At 40.1% G+C, this 20,339-nt stretch overlaps 1 protein-coding gene across 1 annotated transcript in view; it reads right to left on the bottom strand.

Moving 5' to 3' along the window:
- The window catches only part of LOC124608554 (RNA helicase aquarius), a 339,510-nt gene that overhangs the window by 174,668 nt on the left and 144,503 nt on the right, over nucleotides 1–20,339 (bottom strand). Inside the window, exon 9 of the mRNA XM_047139996.1 lies at nucleotides 20,052–20,163. Within this exon, the coding sequence (XP_046995952.1) occupies nucleotides 20,052–20,163 (112 nt within the window). The remainder of the gene's footprint in view (nucleotides 1–20,051; nucleotides 20,164–20,339) is intronic.

Below are 20,339 nucleotides of genomic sequence, written 5' to 3'. Positions count from 1 at the left end.
CCACAATCATCGTAGTGAAATAGGTGAAATATCTCAAAAAGCAGCCTACAGAACTGTAAAACATAACTATAAACAGTTCCACCATAGTGAAGATATGAAAAAGATCAGATTAATGCATTATTCTTAATGTTTCAAACACAAAAAGAAGCAAAATATAACTGCCAAATATTTAAGCCTCTTATTTAAGAGCAAAAATTGAACCATACAGACAGAATCAAACATATTGTTGGCAGCCAACTTCACCAGTGAATAAATGTCCTACAGCATAATAGTTACTACTCTCAACTGCTTAGACAAGACAGCTACACGATGTGTGACTTTGGCTGTCATACACAGTCATCATTAATGTTATTTTGTAAAAGTGGCTTTTTTGTGAGGATTCACACTGATGTAAACATATGAAAATATTTGAAGCAAGTCAATTTTTTTATTTCTACGTTCTGAACATTGGCACTTATTTATGTGGTAAATGCAGTTGAAGTAGATCTATGATAGCTGCAAAATATCTTTTGATGTGCTTCGAGGAAGAGTGAGCAGGCCTTACTGTTTATGATCTAAGTAAACGGCACGGTGGAGCTGACTGTACTCGATAAAGTCGTACTGTGGAAGTCAGAACACTGAAAAATTGCAATGAAATGTTCGAGACTTGGAAAGGATCAACTGTCAATGCAAGAACTGGTAGTTGACCTTTACCACAAAAAACTATAACACAGTGTACATAAACAGGCAAGACTATCTAATATTTCTTTATACCATTGACAACTTAGCACTGGAATCAGTAACAACAGTAAAACATCTGAATTTAATAATGTCCTGCAGAAGTCTGCTCAAAGAACCGTGTACACAAACTTTCAGCACATTTATCACTTAATGGACACTGTGACAAGTAATATCTCTTTCTTTCAAAGCACCAGGAACACCCATATTTAAATATCCAAAAACAATATGTCTAGCTACTATCAAAGCACAATTTAAGAATAGCCTAAGTGATTTATTGGTGGTCAGCCCCTACTCTGTTGATGAATTTCTCAGGAGAACAAATTTATGTATCTCTTATTAACAATATCAAGTAATCTGAGTGCCATGTAGTGCCTTATGCAAATCTTCAGTGCAGCTGTGTGATTGGAATGAGAAAGTTTGGTAAACATTTTTTGTGACAATATTAAGCTAAAGCAGCACACAGTTTATTTTAAATTTATTCCAGGTCTTTGAGGTATATTTTCTTAGGATCTATGAAATGTAACTCAGTACATCACTTAATACATAATTATGTATTTATGTTTGCCACAACCTTAATGATCTCCTTAGTATGATTCTATAGGAGTACGCATCCAGTGGGATTTAAGGTGGAACAGACACATAGAACTAGCTGATGAAAACCAGATGCCATACAGATTCATCAGAAGAATTCTAAGGAAATGTAATCCACCCACAAAGACAGTGGCTTACAAAACCAACATCTGCCTAAGTCTTGAATATTTCTTGTCAATTTGGGATACCAGGCACAGTAAGATTTATAGAAAAAATTAAATGAAGCACTGTATATTTTATTATGTGTAGATTTCATCAGTATGACTATTACAGAGATGCTCATCTAACATAAGTGGTACATGCTAAAAGACAGGTATAATATATCAAGAAGAAGTTTACTGTTTAAATCATGAAACACTCATTCCAGGAGTTGACATGCAACAAATTACTTCCTTCCACAAATGGCACTGAGGACAGTTTTGGTGTAAGCATTGCACATGAGATAATCAGTATAGACTATTAACCAACAATTATCATTTGTCAACTTCAGGAGACTCCCCACAAGATTGATGCCAATTTGGGGGAATGGCACTGCTGCAGGTGGAATTGGTGTCAGATACCAAGAGGTAACTGTGGCAATTGTTTCCACCACTGGCATTCCTTACAGTAGCTCAATGTGCAAATACTTCAACACAGCTGGTTGGAGGTGAGCTGAGATAATAAGCTACTATTTCCACTTCCCTGGATCAAAGTTCCTCTTACACAATGATCTTTTTATTAATTGGAAAGCTCTTTTGGTCAGTTATTCCTCCTTTACATGATTCTGTGGTTTACAGTAGTGCTGGCAATTTAATTTGTTCAGTAACGAAGTCATGTAATTGAGCAATGACTGTGTTTCATCCATGCTGCTGTGTTCTGCCAAAGGACTCAATGAAAGGCAGTCAGTGACTTTCTGTTTGCATCCATTTTTGTGGAACTTGTTTTGTGAGGTAAAGTGCAAGTGGTTTTGCAACCAGAGTTTATGTATGTGGTTTAGCCTTGTTACAATATTAAGCTGAGACTAATTAAAGGTGTATTATTGTATAAATTGTATGCTGGTGGTGATGAGAAAAAGACTGCACAAATCCCAGTTGACAAACACCAAACTAGAACAGCATACCTCAAAGAGTGTAAGAAAAAAGAAGAAATCCCTCTATCATATTGCAATTACAAATTGAAGTGTGGCTACGGCCTCCTGTTGGGTAGACCGTTCGCCTGGTGCAAGCCTTTCGAGTTGACGCCACTTCGGTGACTTGTGTGTCGATGGGGATGAAGTGATGATGATAAGGACAACACAACACCCAGTCCCTGAGTGGTGAAAATCTCCAACCCAGATGGGAATTGAACCCGGGCCGTTAGGTATGACATGCAATTAAAAATGAAACTTTCTGACTTACTACAGGAGCCAAACTCAGAAATATTGAAACAGTATGATCTAGTTCGAAATTAAGTGAATGACCTATTTAAAGATGTGAACTGAATAAGGACTTTGAGCTATTAAAAGATTTAACTGGGCAGAAATGTAACACACTACATGAACAAATTTCAGGCACACAGTAAGGTCGAGAGGGTTGGAACAAAGCAAAATTCAAATGTAACCACTACTTTCAGGATCTACACTTGCTACTTTGGAGGAGTGTGTAGGTGATCTATTCAATAATAAAGTATGAAAAATATGAGAAGGGATTGAATTGTTGATAGATACATATCATTCTAATGTGGAAACAGACAGAACAAAGAAATAATTGAAGAAAATTTGGAAAAAGTTAATAGCGACTAAAAAGGAATTACATGAAAGGAAGCCTACTGCAAATAGTGAACAATCAACTGAGCTGATCAAGGAATTGCAGCTAGGAAATGGAACTAGTCTATCCAAACAATTCCCAAAATTTAAGCCAAATGAGGTGGTTTTACCCTACGTATCTTTTAAGGGAATTTACCAAGTCTTTACGCAAGAAATGGGATGATTCGCAGAGGACTGATTTTGTATTAGTTCTTTAGAAGGTGATGCTGCAGAGTGAGCTGAAAAATTTACGTCCTAGAATGATCTTCAGAAAAAATTTAAAAAGAAGTACTGGTCTCCTGAACTTATAAGAAATATACTTAGTGACACTTAACAAGGTCTAAATATTTAGATGATTTGATAGAGGACAGTCACTTAATTAAAGTTCTGGTGTGAAGATTACCGTTTCATACAAGAAAAGAGATTTGGTATAGTGCGTGGTCAACTGTTAGTGATTTGCTGATTTTTATCACATGTTCATAAAAAAGAACGTGGGGATTATACATCAAGAGAAGCTTGTCAAACAGATAACAATAAAGGTAACCATTCTTCACCATGATTCCAACGAAAGAATGGAAGCAAATACTGTAAAGTAAGGAAACAAATACAGTAAAGTAAGGAAAAAGAAGCAATCTATGGAGTAACCAGTCACTAGTGCTTTCCACAAATAATATAAACAATACATTTACTTATACATTGACAGACCATTTGATTTTGAATAAGCCATTGGTAAACCATGGACGTTTTGGAGCTGGGGCCAGGATCCAGTACTTGTCACTCGAACAATAGGCCACCACAAGAATAAATTAGTAGCCTTTACCAGCTAGAATGTATGAATGGTTGTTGGAGGAAGGAACTCAAGACAAAGAAGAGCAGGTAAAACCTATTATACAGGGAAAAATTTTCGATAGGAAGGTGGATATTCATTTATGACTCTGGAAGTGAGAACTCTATGATATCACAAGAGTTAATGTTAAATATATATCATAAATGTAGCTGTCCAACACTACCAATAACTGGAGTTTATATAGCTGGAATAACTGGCAGCAAAGAAAGCTTATTAAGGAAGAAACAAGATTAAAATTATCAGTTTTTCATTTCAGCAGAGACTATTAATGGCACCAAAATGTGAATTCGGAAGTACTGTTGGGTTTAAATTGGCTAATACAAAATAAGGCCTCTCTTATATGACAAAAAGTAACTGTACTTATGAAGTGTCTTTTAAAAATAATACTGTAGATTTTTAGCAAGAATTGCAAGACATAAGGTACATCAACTTGGTTGCTACAGCCAATGCAATAGCATGGCATAAACTTCTCACAACAGAGGATGCACTAATAGAAAACATATTAGTTAAGTTGAAGAAAACTAATACACTAACCCAGCAACACAAAAATGAACTAAAAGATGTATTAGTTAAGTATCAAATAGTATTTTATGAAAAACTTGGAGTGCTTGGTGATTACACTGGTACGTTTAAGGTAAAAGAATATAAACACTTTTTTTCTGCAAATCATACACTATTCCTATGAGTGTATATGTGGTGTTTGTTCTTTCAGACATGCCCGAAAGAACAGACACCACATATATAATTACAGCGATGATGGCCAATGACCCCTTCAGTACAGGTGCACACCACACTCGAATTCTTATGGGAATCAGTGTAGATACCACGAGTAATGAGGCTAAGAGCAAGGGCATTATATCAGTAGTGTGTGGTTTAAGGTGAGAAATTGGGTTTGACGGGATGCATTCTAGTGTAGTCCGAGCAACTGTAGTGACCACTGTGTCCATATGGTGTAGTAATCACATCTGCCTAGTAAGCAGGAGACTTGGATTTGAATCCCGGTCCAACAGAAGTTTTCAACTTGCCCCATTGATGTACACAGATGCCCACAGGCAGCTAATGTCTTTAATTCCTTTGTGTCTTGATTCATAGTGGCTGTAGGATCAAAATGGTGTCTGTTCTTTCAGCTGTCCAAAAGGACAGGCACTACATATATAATTATGGGTGATGGCCAATGATCCCTTCAGTGCAGATGAACACCAACCTCAAACTCTCATGGGTATCGGCAAAATGCTACGAGTACTGGGGCTAATGAATAGGGGCACTACATCGGTAAGGTGACAATTTGGGTCTGACAGGACGGATGTTAGAGTAGTTCAAGAGTAGTCCAATTGTGGTGACCACTGCATCCGGACAGCTTAGTGGGTAGCGGACTTGCCTAATAAGTAGGAGGATTCAGGTTATAATCCCAGTGTGGCATGAATTTGCCCCACTGATATAAATTAATGTCAACTGCAGCCAATGTCTTTCATTCCTTTGTGTCTTGATTCATATGAGTCTTTGCAGCGGTACAAGAAGAAATACAGAAAATGGTTGAAAATAGTATTATAGAATGTAGCTTAAATGCTTCTAATAAACACTTATTAGTAATGAGGAAACCAAACGGGGGTGCTCACTACGTTTTAGACACTAGGACTTTGAATAAGCAAACTGGAATGGAAAGAGATAGGCCTGTTGGTATGTAAAAATTACTATCAAAGTTCGAACAAGCAAAGTCCTTTAGTTCATTAGATCTGACTGATGGGATATACTGGCAGGTGCCCCTCCATAAGAATTCTACACCCTGTACAGTATCCTCATTTGATGTAAAGTCTCTCCAGTTCAGGGTCTTCTTGTCGGTTTAAATATATGTAGGATGACTTAATAGAAGCCCTCACCATGTATGTGGACGATACACTATTGGATTCTGAAACACGGGAAGAACATCACATTCTGCTTATTAAAATGTTTAAAAGGATTGCTGGAGACTGGGATAACAATAAAACAAAGTAAATATAATTTTAAAAGAGAAGAATTAATGTTTTTAGGGCATACTATACAAGTAAATGGCATAGAATCTGATCTGGAGTTACTTCAGGCAATAAAAGACTGTCCAGTCCCATGAAATGTAAAACAACTGCATTCGTTTCTAGGGTTAGCTGGCTTCTACACACAATTTATAAAACATTCGAAACCACAATACCACTGGATCTGAGATGATGGCGCAATGGAAGTATTTAACAATGTTAAGCAGGCTTTAATGCAAATTACAATTTTGAGCCACCCTAGGATGCATCCAACCTTTAAATTGGTTGGTTGGTTTAAAAGAGGCGGGAAGGGACCAAACTACGAGGTCATTGGTCCCTTGTTCCAAAGGAAACAATGCCACAAGGGTGAGAATAAGACAATGAGACAACACAAAACAGAATGAAAGGAAAAACCAAAACAACGACTGAAGGGCAACAAACACTTAAATGGTCAAAGACGCAAGAAACAGGTAGAAGAGGTTAAAACAAGAAAGCAGGTTACCATGGCTGGCTGACCATGAGGATAAAAAGGAAAAGCCAGCCACTCTGCAACACATTAAAACCCCCACCCTGAAAGCACTAGGGTGGAGGACACACAGGGACAAAGGACATGTGCTACAACTTAGAGCAAATGATAAAACTCACCCTCATGAATAAAACATAAAACTAAAGCTGCTGTTGAGGCATTGTCACCCAGCACTGAAGGTAGGGTGCTGGGAAAGTTAAAAGTCCGCTGCAGGGCAGCTAAAAGTGGCAGTCCAGCAAGATATGGATGACCATCATTCGTGAGCAACAGCAACAAGGAGGAGAGTCCTCACGACGGAGGAGGTAACCATGCGTCAGCCACGTATGGCCAATGTGGAGCCGACAGAGAACCACAGAGTCCCTGCGAGATGCACACAGGGAGGTCTTCCGCACATTCGTCGTTTCCTTAATGACATGCAGCTTCTTGTGCGTACTGAGGTTATGCCATTCCATGTCCCAAAGCCGCAAAACCTTGCGGTGTAATACTGAATGCAGGTCAGTTTCAGAGAAGCCGATCTCCAAAAGCAGTTTCTGCGTAGCCTGTTTGGCCAGCCTGTCGGCAAGTTCATTGCCTGGGATTCCGACGTGACTTGGGGGTCCAGACAAACACCACTGAACAACTGGACCATTCCAGGGCATAGATGGACTCCTGGATGGTTGCTACCACAGGATGACGAGGGTAGCACTGGTCAATGGCTTGTAGGCTGCTCAAGGAGTCAGTACACAGGAGAAATGACTCGCCTAAGCATGAGCGGATGTGCTCAAGAGCACGAGATATAGCCGCCAGCTCTGCAGTGAAAACACTGCAGCTATCTGGCAAGGAGTGCTGTTCTATATGTCCTCCACGGACATAGGCAAAATCAACGTGACCATCAGCCATCGAGCCATCAGTATAAACCACTTCATGGCCCCGGTACATGTCGAGAATCGAGAGGAAGTAACAGCGGAGAGTCCCAGGGTTAACTAAGTCTTAAGGCCATGTGAAAGGTCCAGGCGAAGCCGCAGCCTAGGTGTACACCATGGAGGTGTTCATGTATGAACCTCAAACATAGGTGGTAAAGGTAAGAACTCCAGTTCGGAGAGAAGGGATCGCACACGAACTGCAACTGTAAGCTCTGACCTGGGCTGCCAATGCAGGAGATGAACCACTGTGGGCAGGAAAAGGAGACGGTAATTCGGATGCGCAGGAGATCTACAAATGTGTGCAACGTAACTAAAGAGCAATTGCGCATGCCTAACCTGCAATGGAGGGACTCCGGCCTCCACCAGGACGCTGCTCATTGGAATCATCCTAAAAGCCGAATCATAAACCAGACTCCCACAGCCAAACTGGGATTGAACAAGGGCCCTGTAGAGCTGTATCAGTGTAGATCGATCTGCTCCCCAGTTGGTGTTGCTCAGGCAGCAGAGGGCATTGAGGTGCTGCCAGCACTTCTGCTTAAGCTGACGGAGGTGAGGAAGCCAAGTCAATGGAGTGTCAAAAACCACTCCTAAGAATCGATATGTCTTCACTACAGTGAGTGGATCATAATTAAAGTAAAGTACTGGTTCCTGATGAATGGTACAACACCAACAGAAGTCCGTAACACACAAATGGGCAGCCGAAAACTGGAAACTGTGGGCTAGAGCCCATGACTGCACCTTGTGGATGGCTCCCTGTAGGCGCCACTCAGCAACACCAGTACTGGTGGAGCAGTACAAAATGCAGAAGTTGTCTGCATACAGAAACGGTGAGACGGACGGCCCTACAGCTGCAGCTAGATCATTAATGGCCACTAAAAATAGAGATACACTCAATACGGAGCCCTGTGGGACCCCATACTCCTGGATATGGGGCAAACTACGGCAAGCACCAAGTTGGACACGGAAAGTATGAAGTGACAGGAAATTTTGGATAAACATTGAGAGTGGGCCTCCGTCTTCTGATAAGCTGGGGAAAGCGGGCATGGAGCCGCTTAAAGGCTATGAGGTGCTCCAGGGAAGGGTTCCGCTTATGCCACCGTAGAGCTCGCTGACACTCCTTAATTGCCTCAGCGACTTCCGGCGACCACCAAGGGACCACCTTTCGCCAGGGGTACCCTAAAGAGCAAGGGATCGCAATTTCCACCACATTAACGATTGCTGTAGTCCCCTGTTCAACCATCGCATCAATGTTACCGTGTGGGGGAGAGTCAACAGTGACAGCAGAGGTGAAAGTTTTCCTTGTTTAAAGCCCGTCTGGGCAAGTGTCTGTGGGCCTGACGCCTGGGCAGTGACAGGAAGATGGGAAAGTGGTCACTACCACATAGGTCGTCATGTGCACTCCAGTGGATAGATGGGAGAAGTACTGGGCTGCAAATGGATAAATCAATGGCCGAGTAACTGCCATGAGCCACACTGAAATGTGTGGCGGCCCCAGTATTTAAGAGGCAGAGGTCGAACTGAGACAGTAAAGTTTCGACATCTCTACCTCAGCCAGTAAGCACGGTGCCACCCCACAAGGGGGTTATGGGCATTAAAATCTTGCAAAAGTAGGAAGGGTTTAGGGAGTTGATCAATCAGTACAGCTAATACATTCAGGGGTACTGCACCATCTGGAGGAAGATATACATTGCAGACAGTTATTTCCTGCGTTGTCCTTATTCTGACTGTCACACCTTAAAGAGGGGTTTGAAGGGACACAGTTGCACTACAGACTGAGTTTAGGATGTAAACACAAACTCCACCTGACACTCGATTACAGTCACTATGGTTCCTGTAATATCCCTTACAGCCGCGGAGGGCAGGGCTTGGCATTGCCGGGAACAAGGTTTCCTAGAGGGCAATGCAGAAAGCAGGTGTAAAGCTTACCCGTTGCCGTAGTTCGGCCAGGCGGTGGAAAAAACTGCTGCAATTCCACTGGTGGATGACATCGTGAGACTGGGAAGGCATGGAACATTCAATGAGGCAGTTTATGCCTCAGGGTCACCTGCTGCCACAGACTTATTGCCTTGTGTCTGAGGGTCCAGCTAGATCTAGGTCCTTAGTGGACGCCAGAATCTCCACCTCATCCCCAGATGCAGAGCTTGTAGGTAGCAGTGGTGTGCGTGCCACCGCAATTTCCTTGGTCTTAGGGGTCTTCTTTTTGGACTTTTCTCCCTGCTCCTTGCGTTCCTCTGGCTGGGAGGGATTCATTGACCCAGTCTCCAGGACTGAAGAGGATCATGAAGCCCTAGGACCAGCTGCTTTTGGGCACTTCAACCACTGGCAGGTGTCATCTCTCCCACTAGCAGAAACCTGGGAAGGGACTGACCCTGGGATCCCTTCCTGGCAAGAGGAGTCGAAGAAGACTTACGCTTCTCTGGCTGAAAACTGGTGTCCCCGATGGTTGGGGGGGGGGCAGTGCTCCTGAGGTAAGTGGTGCAGAAGCAAGAGGGGGGGGGGGGCAATTGCCCCCCCCCCCCTCCCAATCAAGGAGTCAGGCCCAGCCTTCTGGCTCTGAGAGCCAACTGGAATTCACGGAACTGATAACTGATGGGGCTACAACTGTCCTCATAGTGGCGGCGTATGAGGACATCATAGCCACAGGATGTAAGTGCTCAAATTTCCTCTTAGCCTCAGTGTAAGTCAGTCAGTCCAGGGTCTTGTATTCCATGATTTTCCTCTCTTTCTGTAGAATCCTGTAGTCTCGCGAGCAAGGTTAATGATACTCTCCTCAGTTGACACAGATGGGAGGCGGGGCACATGGAGTATTGGGATGTGATGGACATCCACAATCTCAACATGTGGCGCTGGAAGTACAGCGGGTAGACATATGGCTGAATTTCCAGCACTTAAAGCACCACATCAAGAGAGGGATATATGGCTTGACATCACAGCGGTAGACCATCACCTTGAACTGCTTGGGTAAGGTGTTACCCTCAAAGGCCAAGATGAAGGCACCGGTGGCAACCTGATTATCCCTCGGACCCTGATGGATTCACCACACAAAATGAACACCTTGCAGCTCAAAATTGGCGCACAGCTCATCGTCAGTTTGCAAAAGAAGGTCCCTATGGAATATAATACTCTGGACCATATTTAAGCTCTTATGTGGGGTGATGGTAACAGAAACATCTTGCAACTTGTTACAAGCAAGTAAAGCCCGTGTGACTGGGCAGAGGATGCCGTTTTTATCACGACTGACCCAGAGTGCATTTTGGACAAGCCCTCTACCTCCCCAAACTTGTCCTCTAAATGCTCTACAAAAAACTGTGGCTTCATCAAAACAAAGGAGTCCCCATCCATTCTCATACATATGAAGTACTGGGGTGAATAAGGTCTGCTGCCATCCTTAGCTTGGCAATACTCCCATGGTGTGGCAAGGGAGGGTAATGATTTAGGGTCATACTTTCTTGCATTGTACTGAGACTTGGAACGCTTAGAGACTGCTGGTGTCTGACCACCAGCAAGTGATGGCGTGGTAAGCTTTATTGCACATCATACGCCTGATAGTGGCCCTTCCCACAGATGCCACCCAGCTGCAGCAAAATCCACCTGGCAGGATGGCCTTTGCCGAGAGTCCCAATGTCCCTGGATGACAGGCATCTACTCCTTGGCATACATGGGGAGTTAACGGCGCAGGCATCAGCAAAGGAATCCCTGTGTTGTCAGGGGGCTACAACCAACAGGGTACATGGTGGTCCCACCACAACAGACTGGATACTGTACTGGATATGAGGTGCAAAGAAGTCCATGGTCATCATCGGCGCAGATAGAGACACTGCATAGTGTATGGTGGAACACGTACCCAGGAAACGTGTCCTCACCCAAGAGATGCAGAATGAGCTGGACTGCAATGAGATGACGAGAAACTGAGATAAAGATTTCAAGGCACAGTGCACAATGCACCACGTAAGGCGCCCTTCCCCAATTGGCTCGTTCTTTGGGAAAATTTTGAAAAATGGAGGTCAAACCCTACTTGGGACCATCATATAAAGGCCGAAATGTGTGAGACTCCTTTTAGTCACCTCTTACGAGAGGCAGGAATACCTTTGGCGTATTCTAATCCCGTGACCCGCAGTGGGGGTTTAAATTGGCAACAGATGCATCAGAATATGGACTTGGATGTGAATCATTTCAAGAAAAATGGGAACCCAATGGGGAAGAATATAATGCAATTTTTGCTTGCAGCTGTCTTAATAAACACGAATTAAATTATACAGCTACAGAAAAAATTATTATCCATAGTTTGGGATTCACAAAAATTTCAGACCCTTATTTGGGGACTGCAGATCAAAATATACACAAACTCATGTTTTATCATTTTTAATGGAGAGCAGACTACCATTAAACAGTAGATAAATGAGTTGGGTACTTTTTTTTTTACGAGAGTTTAAAATAAAAATAAATTATGTGAAGTTGTACTGTAGGAAATACTACAACCAGCCACAAGTTTTTTTGGAATGATTTTATTATACCATATTACTAGTTTCGGCCCTGAGCCCATCATCAGATGGTAGCGTTGACTTCTTGAAAGTTTTACATTTTTCTCCTAAAATTTTACAAAAGTTTTTTTGCTGTACAGTTTACAAAAGTTTAACGTTTGTGTCCCAAAATTTATCAAAGCTTTTTGTGATTACATAGTTTTACACTTATATATGCTCTATACATTGTATTTACTTTCTGAAAAGCCTTCTTTTACATATTACAGTACGGAAGTTAAGATTTTCTTTTACAGTCCAAATCAGACCACAATGAAACCTCTGTCTTATAATATGTAAAGGGGGGCTTTTCAGGAAGTAAGTACAAGGTATGGAGTAAAACTATGTACTCACAAAAAACTTTTTAAATTTTAGGAAGCAAATGTAAAATCTTTTGTAAACTGTGCCTCACAAACAATAAACGTTGTGTTTTAGGACAAAAATGTAAAACATGAAAGAAGTCAACAGTACCATCTGACAATCATTCAAGAAAACTTGTGGCCAGTTGCAGTATTTCCTACATAGTAATTTATGAAAACAGCTGACGTTTTCTCCAACCAAAATGGATAAAATAATTATGTGAAGGTTTTGCAAAATGTGGTGCCATATGTGCTGTCATGAATACCTGTGGGGACGAACACAGGAGCTACAATAGAAGGGCCTGGGCTTATATTTAGAGTACATTTTCTTAGCTATTAGTAACACGAACAAAAAAGCTAAAAAAATGAAAGATGAGCTGAAAAGTAATGAATATTTTGGTAAAGTAATGAATATGTGCACAGACGTTATTTTAACAGGAGAGGATAAGACTAAGTGGTTCTTCAAATGTGATACATTATTTTGGAGACAACACAAAAACTCATAGCACTGGAAGTTGTGTGTGTGTAAACTAGTAGTAAAGCATCTGGTTTGGTTCATACATTACACAAATGGACATTTTTTTATACAAAAGTGCACTCAATGTATGACAAAACTTTTATTATTTTACAAAATTTGAGTAGAGAAATAAAATGCAAAAAGTTAAACAAAGAAATGGACAATAAAACATTCAAAGTATCTCATAATTCCTAAAGCACCATACCTTTTAACAGCAGCAAATTTTTTTGATCCTTTGCCAAAGGGCAGAAATGGTGGATCTTATATTTTTGTTTTGGTAGAATGTTGTTCTCAACATGTAATGTTATATCCCACTGAATTAGGCAAAATAAACTACCCTAATCAATTGCTTAAGCGATTATTTCATAGACATAAGCAAACCAAATCACTCACTTTTCAAAATTGGAATTCAATTTATAAGTAGTAATTTCAAAGAGTTTTGGCACGGGAAGGTGTAAAACACGTACTTATTTCAAAATATCGTCCATAATTCAGTTCCCCTGAAAGAATTATGAAAGAAATAGGGATCTTGTGTTGTACATATTGTTCCAAAAAACACACACTCTGGACACAGATGATTCCAGAGTTTCAAGTTATCCTTAATGAATTACTCAAGTAGAAGCGTTGAATAAAATGTTCATGGGAGAACCATTGTTTTTCTTCCCTAAATTAGAAGACGTAACATCTAGTGAGTTACAAGGAAAAGTAAGGAAGAATTTAAGTAGACACACACAATGCTAAATGCAAGAACATAATTTAAAAGCAAGCATCCCTAATTTTAAACTTAATGACGTGATGCAAGTGAAAGTCTTTCATCACAGTTCACAATTAAAGAAAAAAATGAGGAAATTTTTCCATTGTTATGAAGGTCGATAAAAAATTACAGGGATTCCACAGCCCATGGTCGTTTTCTTAGTAGACCCTTGAAGGGGAAAATAAAAATGTCTCTATAATATAGATAAGATCAAAATATATGTGGCATAAAAAGTCCTTTCAACATCTCTTACAACTAACATAGTTATATGCTACTATGTGGCAACAACAGAAACCAACAGACTTTAGCTAGCAAACAGGCTGCAGAACCAAGATGAGTTATTTTCTTTCTGAGTGGAGTTGGATGTTAGCTCTGTCACTTTGATGGGGGAGGACAGAGGGAGGGCCACAGGATATACCGTCAATTATGAACTGTAAGCATGATGGGCTAAAAACCATGTACGACTGCTGCACCATATAATTGGAGGGCCTTTGCTGAAACATACAATATGAGGACATTCAGAATTACAGTAGGGAGTAAGTACAAAGCAGTAAGACAAATATCACACGGATGACAGACTGAAAACCAGGTACGAATACAGGCTACGGTAGGAGTAGGTTACCTCCGTTTATGTATATAAAAGGAGAAGGTAGAGTTGTATGGGCTATTAACAGGATAGTGTACCCTAATCTTTACGAATGTACCTGTGTGTGTATGTATGAGGATCATCCAGAAAGTAAAGAGCATTTCGGCGTAACTAAATAAAAACAAAAGATTTCAACACAAAAAACTATTCACAATACAGGGTGATTCAAAAAGAATACCACAACTTTAGGAATTTAAAACTCTGCAACGACAAAAGGCAGAGCTAAGCACTATCTGTCGGTGAATTAAGGGAGCTATAAAGTTTCATTTAGTTGTACATTTGTTCGCTTGAGGCGCTGTTGACTAGGCGTCAGCGTCAGTTGATGCTAAGATGGCGACCGCTCAACAGAAAGCTTTTTGTGTTATTGAGTACGGCAGAAGTGAATCAACGACAGTTGTTCAGCGTGCATTTCGAACGAAGTATGGTGTTAAACCTCCTGATAGGTGGTGTATTAAATGTTGGTATAAATAGTTTACAGAGAATGGGTGTTTGTGCAAAGGGAAAAGTTCTGGACGGCCGAGAACGAGTGATGAAAATGTAGCACGCATCCAGCAAGCATTTGTTTGCAGCCCAGGAAAATTGACTCGCAGAGCTAGCAGAGAGCTGCAAATTCCACAATCAACTGTATGGAGAGTCCTACGAAAAAGGTTAGTTATGAAACCTTATCGTCTGAAATTGGTTCAAGCACTGTCTGCAGCTGATAAGATTAAAAGAATCGATTTCTGTGATTTTAACCTTGCTCAAATGGAAACAGATGAATCTTTCGTTTCAAAGATTGTGTTTAGTGATGAAGCAACTTTCCACACTAACGGGAAAGTCAACCGTCACAATGTCTGTATATGGGGCACTGAGAATCCGCGGGAAACAACTCAGTATGAACGTGACTCGCCTACGGTGAACGTTTTCTGTGCCATTTCAGCCAATAAAGTTTTTGGTCCCTTTTTCTTCGAAGGTGCTACTGTAACTGGACTACAGTATCTGGAGATGTTAGAGAATTGGCTGTTCCCTCAGCTCGAACAAGAAGCACAACAATTCATATTTCAGCAGGATGGAGCGCCACCACATTGGCACTTATCTGTCCGTAAATACCTGAACATCAACTACCCGTGGTGATGGATCGGCCGCCAGGCAGCCCGTGACAGAGCACTTCATCACTGGCCTCCAAGAAGCCCTGATCATACCCCCTGCGATTTTTTCTTATGGGGGTATGTTAAGGATATGGTGTTTCGGCCACCTCTCCCAGCCACCATTGATGATTTGAAACGAGAAATAACAGCAGCTATCCAAACTGTTACGCCTGATATGCTACAGAGAGTGGGGAACGAGTTGGAGTATCGGGTTGATATTGCTCGTGTGTCTGGAGGGGGCCATATTGAACATCTCTGAACTTGTTTTTTAGGGAAAAAGAACCTTTTTAAATACTCTTTGTAATGATGTATAACAGAAGGTTATATTATGTTTCTTTCATTAAATACACATTTTTAAAGTTGTAGTATTCTTTTTGAATCACCCTGTATTACAGTACCTTACTTTATTTTTCAATATAGTCATTATAACTCTCAAGGCTCTTATTGTAACATGGGACCAATTTTTCAATTCCCATGTTGTATTCCTCTATCGCAGAAGATTTGAGCAAGGATGTAACAGCTTGTTTGAAGTCTTCATCATTTGCGAACTGTTTTCCACCCAAAAATTCCTTTAGTTTAGGGAATAAGTGAAAAACACTTTGTACGAAGTCAGGGCTATAAGGACCACACCCACAAATATCCAACTTAAAATGCTTAAGTTCTTGCTGTGTTCAAATGATGTACGATGGCTGCACATTGGCATGAATCAAAAACACCTTTGCTGACAACATTCCACATCACTGAAGACTTGTTCATTGCACTATCAGCATAAACATTCTTTATTTGCCCATATATTTTAATAGGCCAAACATTTTGTGCATTCAAAAAACAAAAAACACTACGCACTCTGCATTTGGCAGGAATTTCAATGAGCGCCACTATTTCGAAAGGTTATAGAACAAATAGCATGACTACTTGGCAACAAAACTCGGCTTGCAATCAAGATGGGAGAAGGAGCTAACTGGCACGCTTGTGATCACAGTGGTACAGGGTCGGCTTTGGGTGTGGGCTTCAATTGTTCTTTGCTTTCTGGATGACCTTCATATAATGTGATGGGGAGGACAGGTGGACCTAGAGGAAAAGGATGCACCTGAGAGAAAAAGGAGAATAAATAACATATACAGATACTTTCTGTAGGAACAGGTGGTGCCATTGGCTTCAACGTTCCTGCAAAGTAGATTAGTTGACCTGAGTCTTTTAATTTGGTCCATATGCTAATTTAAAGATGGCATAATGAAGACACAAGCGTCTGAATTTTGTATGTGATTCTCCAGTTTTGGAAAGATAGGTAACTGGTTACAGAATGCCCAACAACAAATACTTGTAAACTGTTCAAAACATATAACTCCTCTGGTTCAATAGCAGATTATGAATGTTAAAGACGTTGATGAGGAAACAGGCCTCATAACAATGAATGTGGTGTCCCTGTAACAGCTACACAGGGCAATATCCCAGCATAGCTCTGTGAATTGGTGGTGTCTCATATACTCCTCATAGAGGAATCACCAACTTTTTTAAAAAAAATTATTGGAAATAATAATTAATACAGTTGGGTATTTTAAAATTTTTTAATGGAAAGTCTGCACAATTTAGTCCACGGCATTGGTTTCATTTTAATGTAGATTTTACAAAGGCAAAGGCAATGACTGCATCATGATGCTGCCCTCTACACTTGGCACCAAAGTAAGAGATTAGGCCCACTTTTGGATCTTGTAAGGGTAAAAACTACAAAGTCCATTCTACACACTATGCTGAACAACTTCAACCTCCAGCTCCTCAGCGAAGAACCTGCCAGGGAAGGAATCATGGGTGGATGTGGGATGGGTATTAGTCATTGGGGTAAATCTTGTTTCTCTCTTAGATCCTAACATTCTTAGTCTTTCATTGCCTTTCTTTCTTCTCCTCCATTGACCATTCTCCCTCTTCACCATATTCAACAGTCTCCATCATGAAACCATTCTTATGTACATTTAATGAAACCTGTATTCACAGACTCGTCACATGCCCAGTGATTTTCAAAGGTTTTATGAGCATGGCTAGAAAAGCCAGAGGTCTGGAATACATGTAATCAATTAGATGAAACATGGATGATTTGATTAAATGGCTACTCGACTGTGAGTCCTAATAATGATTAGTTCCAAAGAGAAAACAAAGAAATATGCTAGAACTGCTTAATCATCCATACGGGTAATAAATAATTGTTATGAGGGGTCCCATATCCATAGTAAGAGAATTATTACCTGGTAGACATGCCAAGAAACTGAATCCAAATGAAATATATACCTATGACTGATGGTCTACAATCAAATGTGGAGCATTCCACAGTTAATAAAAATGAATGGAATACGAATACAATTACAACTGTGCTGGCACACTAAAGAGACAAATGATAGTAATGCTTATAGTGACAAGATTAAAACTAGTTTTGAATTTTGAATATTTAATGCTTCATTAACGTTTCACTGTAGTGAAAACACCATTCACCTAAGGGGAGGAATCTGCAGTGTACCATATTGCTTTGGTGAAGTGATGTGTTGCACAAGCAGTTTTTTAATACAAAAAAAAAAAAAAAAAAAAAAAAAGCCGAGTGCCACTATAAAAAGTTATTTTCATAATGAATTAAATAATCTGCTGTTTTGATGTATGTTATATTTATGTTCACGTACCATGAGGTGGATGGACACTACGTATCTGCAAGCCAGGGTGACGATGGATGCCGTAATTGCATCCATGGTACTACTGTCGTCAGTTCCTGCCTTGGATATATGCCAAGTCAGAAATAGATTTTAATGCAGATCAGAAACAAAGCTAATAAAACAGGAAAGTACTCTCTCTCTCTCTCTCTCTCTCTCTCTCTCTCTCTCTCTCTCTCTACCCCCCCCCCCCCCCCCCTCCACACCCACCACCCCGTTTCAAAGGAAAAGACTCTTGAGCGCAAAGAAAAATAATAGAAAAGGATGTAGACCACATTTTACATTGTATGATAATTATAATTTACTTTTTTTAACAGACTTGCCAGTTCACATAACTAAACATAAACATGGTACCTTACACTGGGAATCATGACTTTGTTGCTGGTCTTGTCATATAAGCTGTTGTACACACTCTTCTAGCACCACCACATCAATCTTAGAACAACAAAAATGTATAAAATAAAGGACAGGGCACTACACCACAGTGGTACGACCAGAATGTTTATATGGATCTGAATGCCTAACGATGAACTATAAGATGGACAAACTAGAGGTACTGGAAAGAAGGATTATTAGAAAAATAATGGGTGCAATGGAAACTGCAGATGGTTGGAAAATAAGAAGTAATGAGGAGATCTACAAAAATATAGAGAAAATATCTGAAGTAATGGCCAAACGAAGATTAACCTTTTTTGGACATCTCTACCGAATGGATGGAAATAGACTAACAAAACAAATACTCCTATATTTCTGGAAGAAGAAATCAACAATAGCATGGATTACAGAAGTAAGAAAAGATCTTGAAAGAAACAACATCAAAGAATGAGAAATAGCAGAAAGAAACCGTTTTAAAAACAAAATACTAAATTTGGAAGGCTTTCAAAGCAGAAGAAATAAAAAATCGGGAACAACATGGACAGAAGAAAGGAAGAGACTTCATGGGGAGAAAATGAGGGAATACTGGAAAAATAGGAAACAACAACAAAGGAAGAAGAGGAACTGAAGTTGTTAACGTGATCCTAGTTGGTCAATACGATTGTAAAATAAAAAAAGGACAGGGCTGAGTGTGGGAGCACACATGTAATCTAATGTAATCTATTAGTACACTGCAAATCCTGTCATAGCTTCTACACTGCATAATCAAGCACTAAGCTACAAGAAGAGATGACCTATCAAACATACTGGTACGCCAGCTGCTCTCTTTATGAGGTTGTCCCAGAAAATTATAACAGCTGCATAAGCATTTATTTCACTATTTGTATCATTTTTATCCTCGTCTCACAACAGCACTTTTGAATTCTGGAAATGGGAGAAGAAAATCTAATCTATTAGTACACTGCAAATCCTGTCATAGCTTCTACACTGCATAATCAAGCACTAAGCTACAAGAAGAGATGACCTATCAAACATACTGATACGCCAGCTGCTCTCTTTATGAGGTTGTCCCAGAAAATTATAACAGCTGCATAAGCATTTATTTCACTATTTGTATCATTTTTATCCTCGTCTCACAACAGCACTTTTGAATTCTGGAAATGGGAGAAGAAAATGAGGAGAGTTTGGTTTAAGCTTAATGTCCTTCAGATAATGATGTTATCAGAGATAAAGCACTAGTTCACGTAGACAGAATACAAGAACTGGCTATCATCTTGCTGAAAGAATAATCAAAGCAATTGCCTGAAGTGATTTAGAGAAACTTCCAGCAGGTTGTAACAGATGTCCAGTTCTGGATTTGAACCATGGTCTTCTCATGCTTTTATTTATGACACCTCACAATTACATAAGCTTTTAGGTTCAGACATATCTTTCTTGTAAGTGTACTGTTAGCATTTCCCTAACAAATTCTCAAGTTTCCTTTGGAGTACTGACAATAACATATGAACTAAAACTGGTTCTTTCTGACATTTTATACAAAATATTTACAATGTCTGCCTGTATCAGAAAGCAGAGCAATAAATTTACTTTAATGATTACGGCACAGAACATCAAAGTCTATGCCCCAACATGAAAAGAGAAACAATTTAATTAGGCTTAGAAACTAACATATAAGCATGTAAAATAATATATAAAGCTTGGCCACTTACCAGCAACTCCAGCAGAAAGTTCCTATCAACACGATGCCATTCTTCAACCTCAGCAGATTCCTCTCCTGGCACTAGGTTCAAATATGTTGCTATTGCTCTTAATTTCTGCTGACTGAATAGGAAAAACAATTACTCATATCCCTTTATAAAAGTATGGTTTTAATGCAACACATGAAAGTATTAAAATAGTTATAGTTTAGCATGGAAATAACTATAATTTAAGTGCAGGAAAATTTGAAAAATTGCAGCAATCCTAGCGTATTCAAAAAACACATTCAAAACGTACCA

Source organism: Schistocerca americana, chromosome 1, assembly GCF_021461395.2.
Source record: "Schistocerca americana isolate TAMUIC-IGC-003095 chromosome 1, iqSchAmer2.1, whole genome shotgun sequence".
NCBI lineage: Eukaryota > Metazoa > Arthropoda > Insecta > Orthoptera > Acrididae > Schistocerca > Schistocerca americana.
This window is presented reverse-complemented; position numbering and strand designations above follow the sequence as displayed.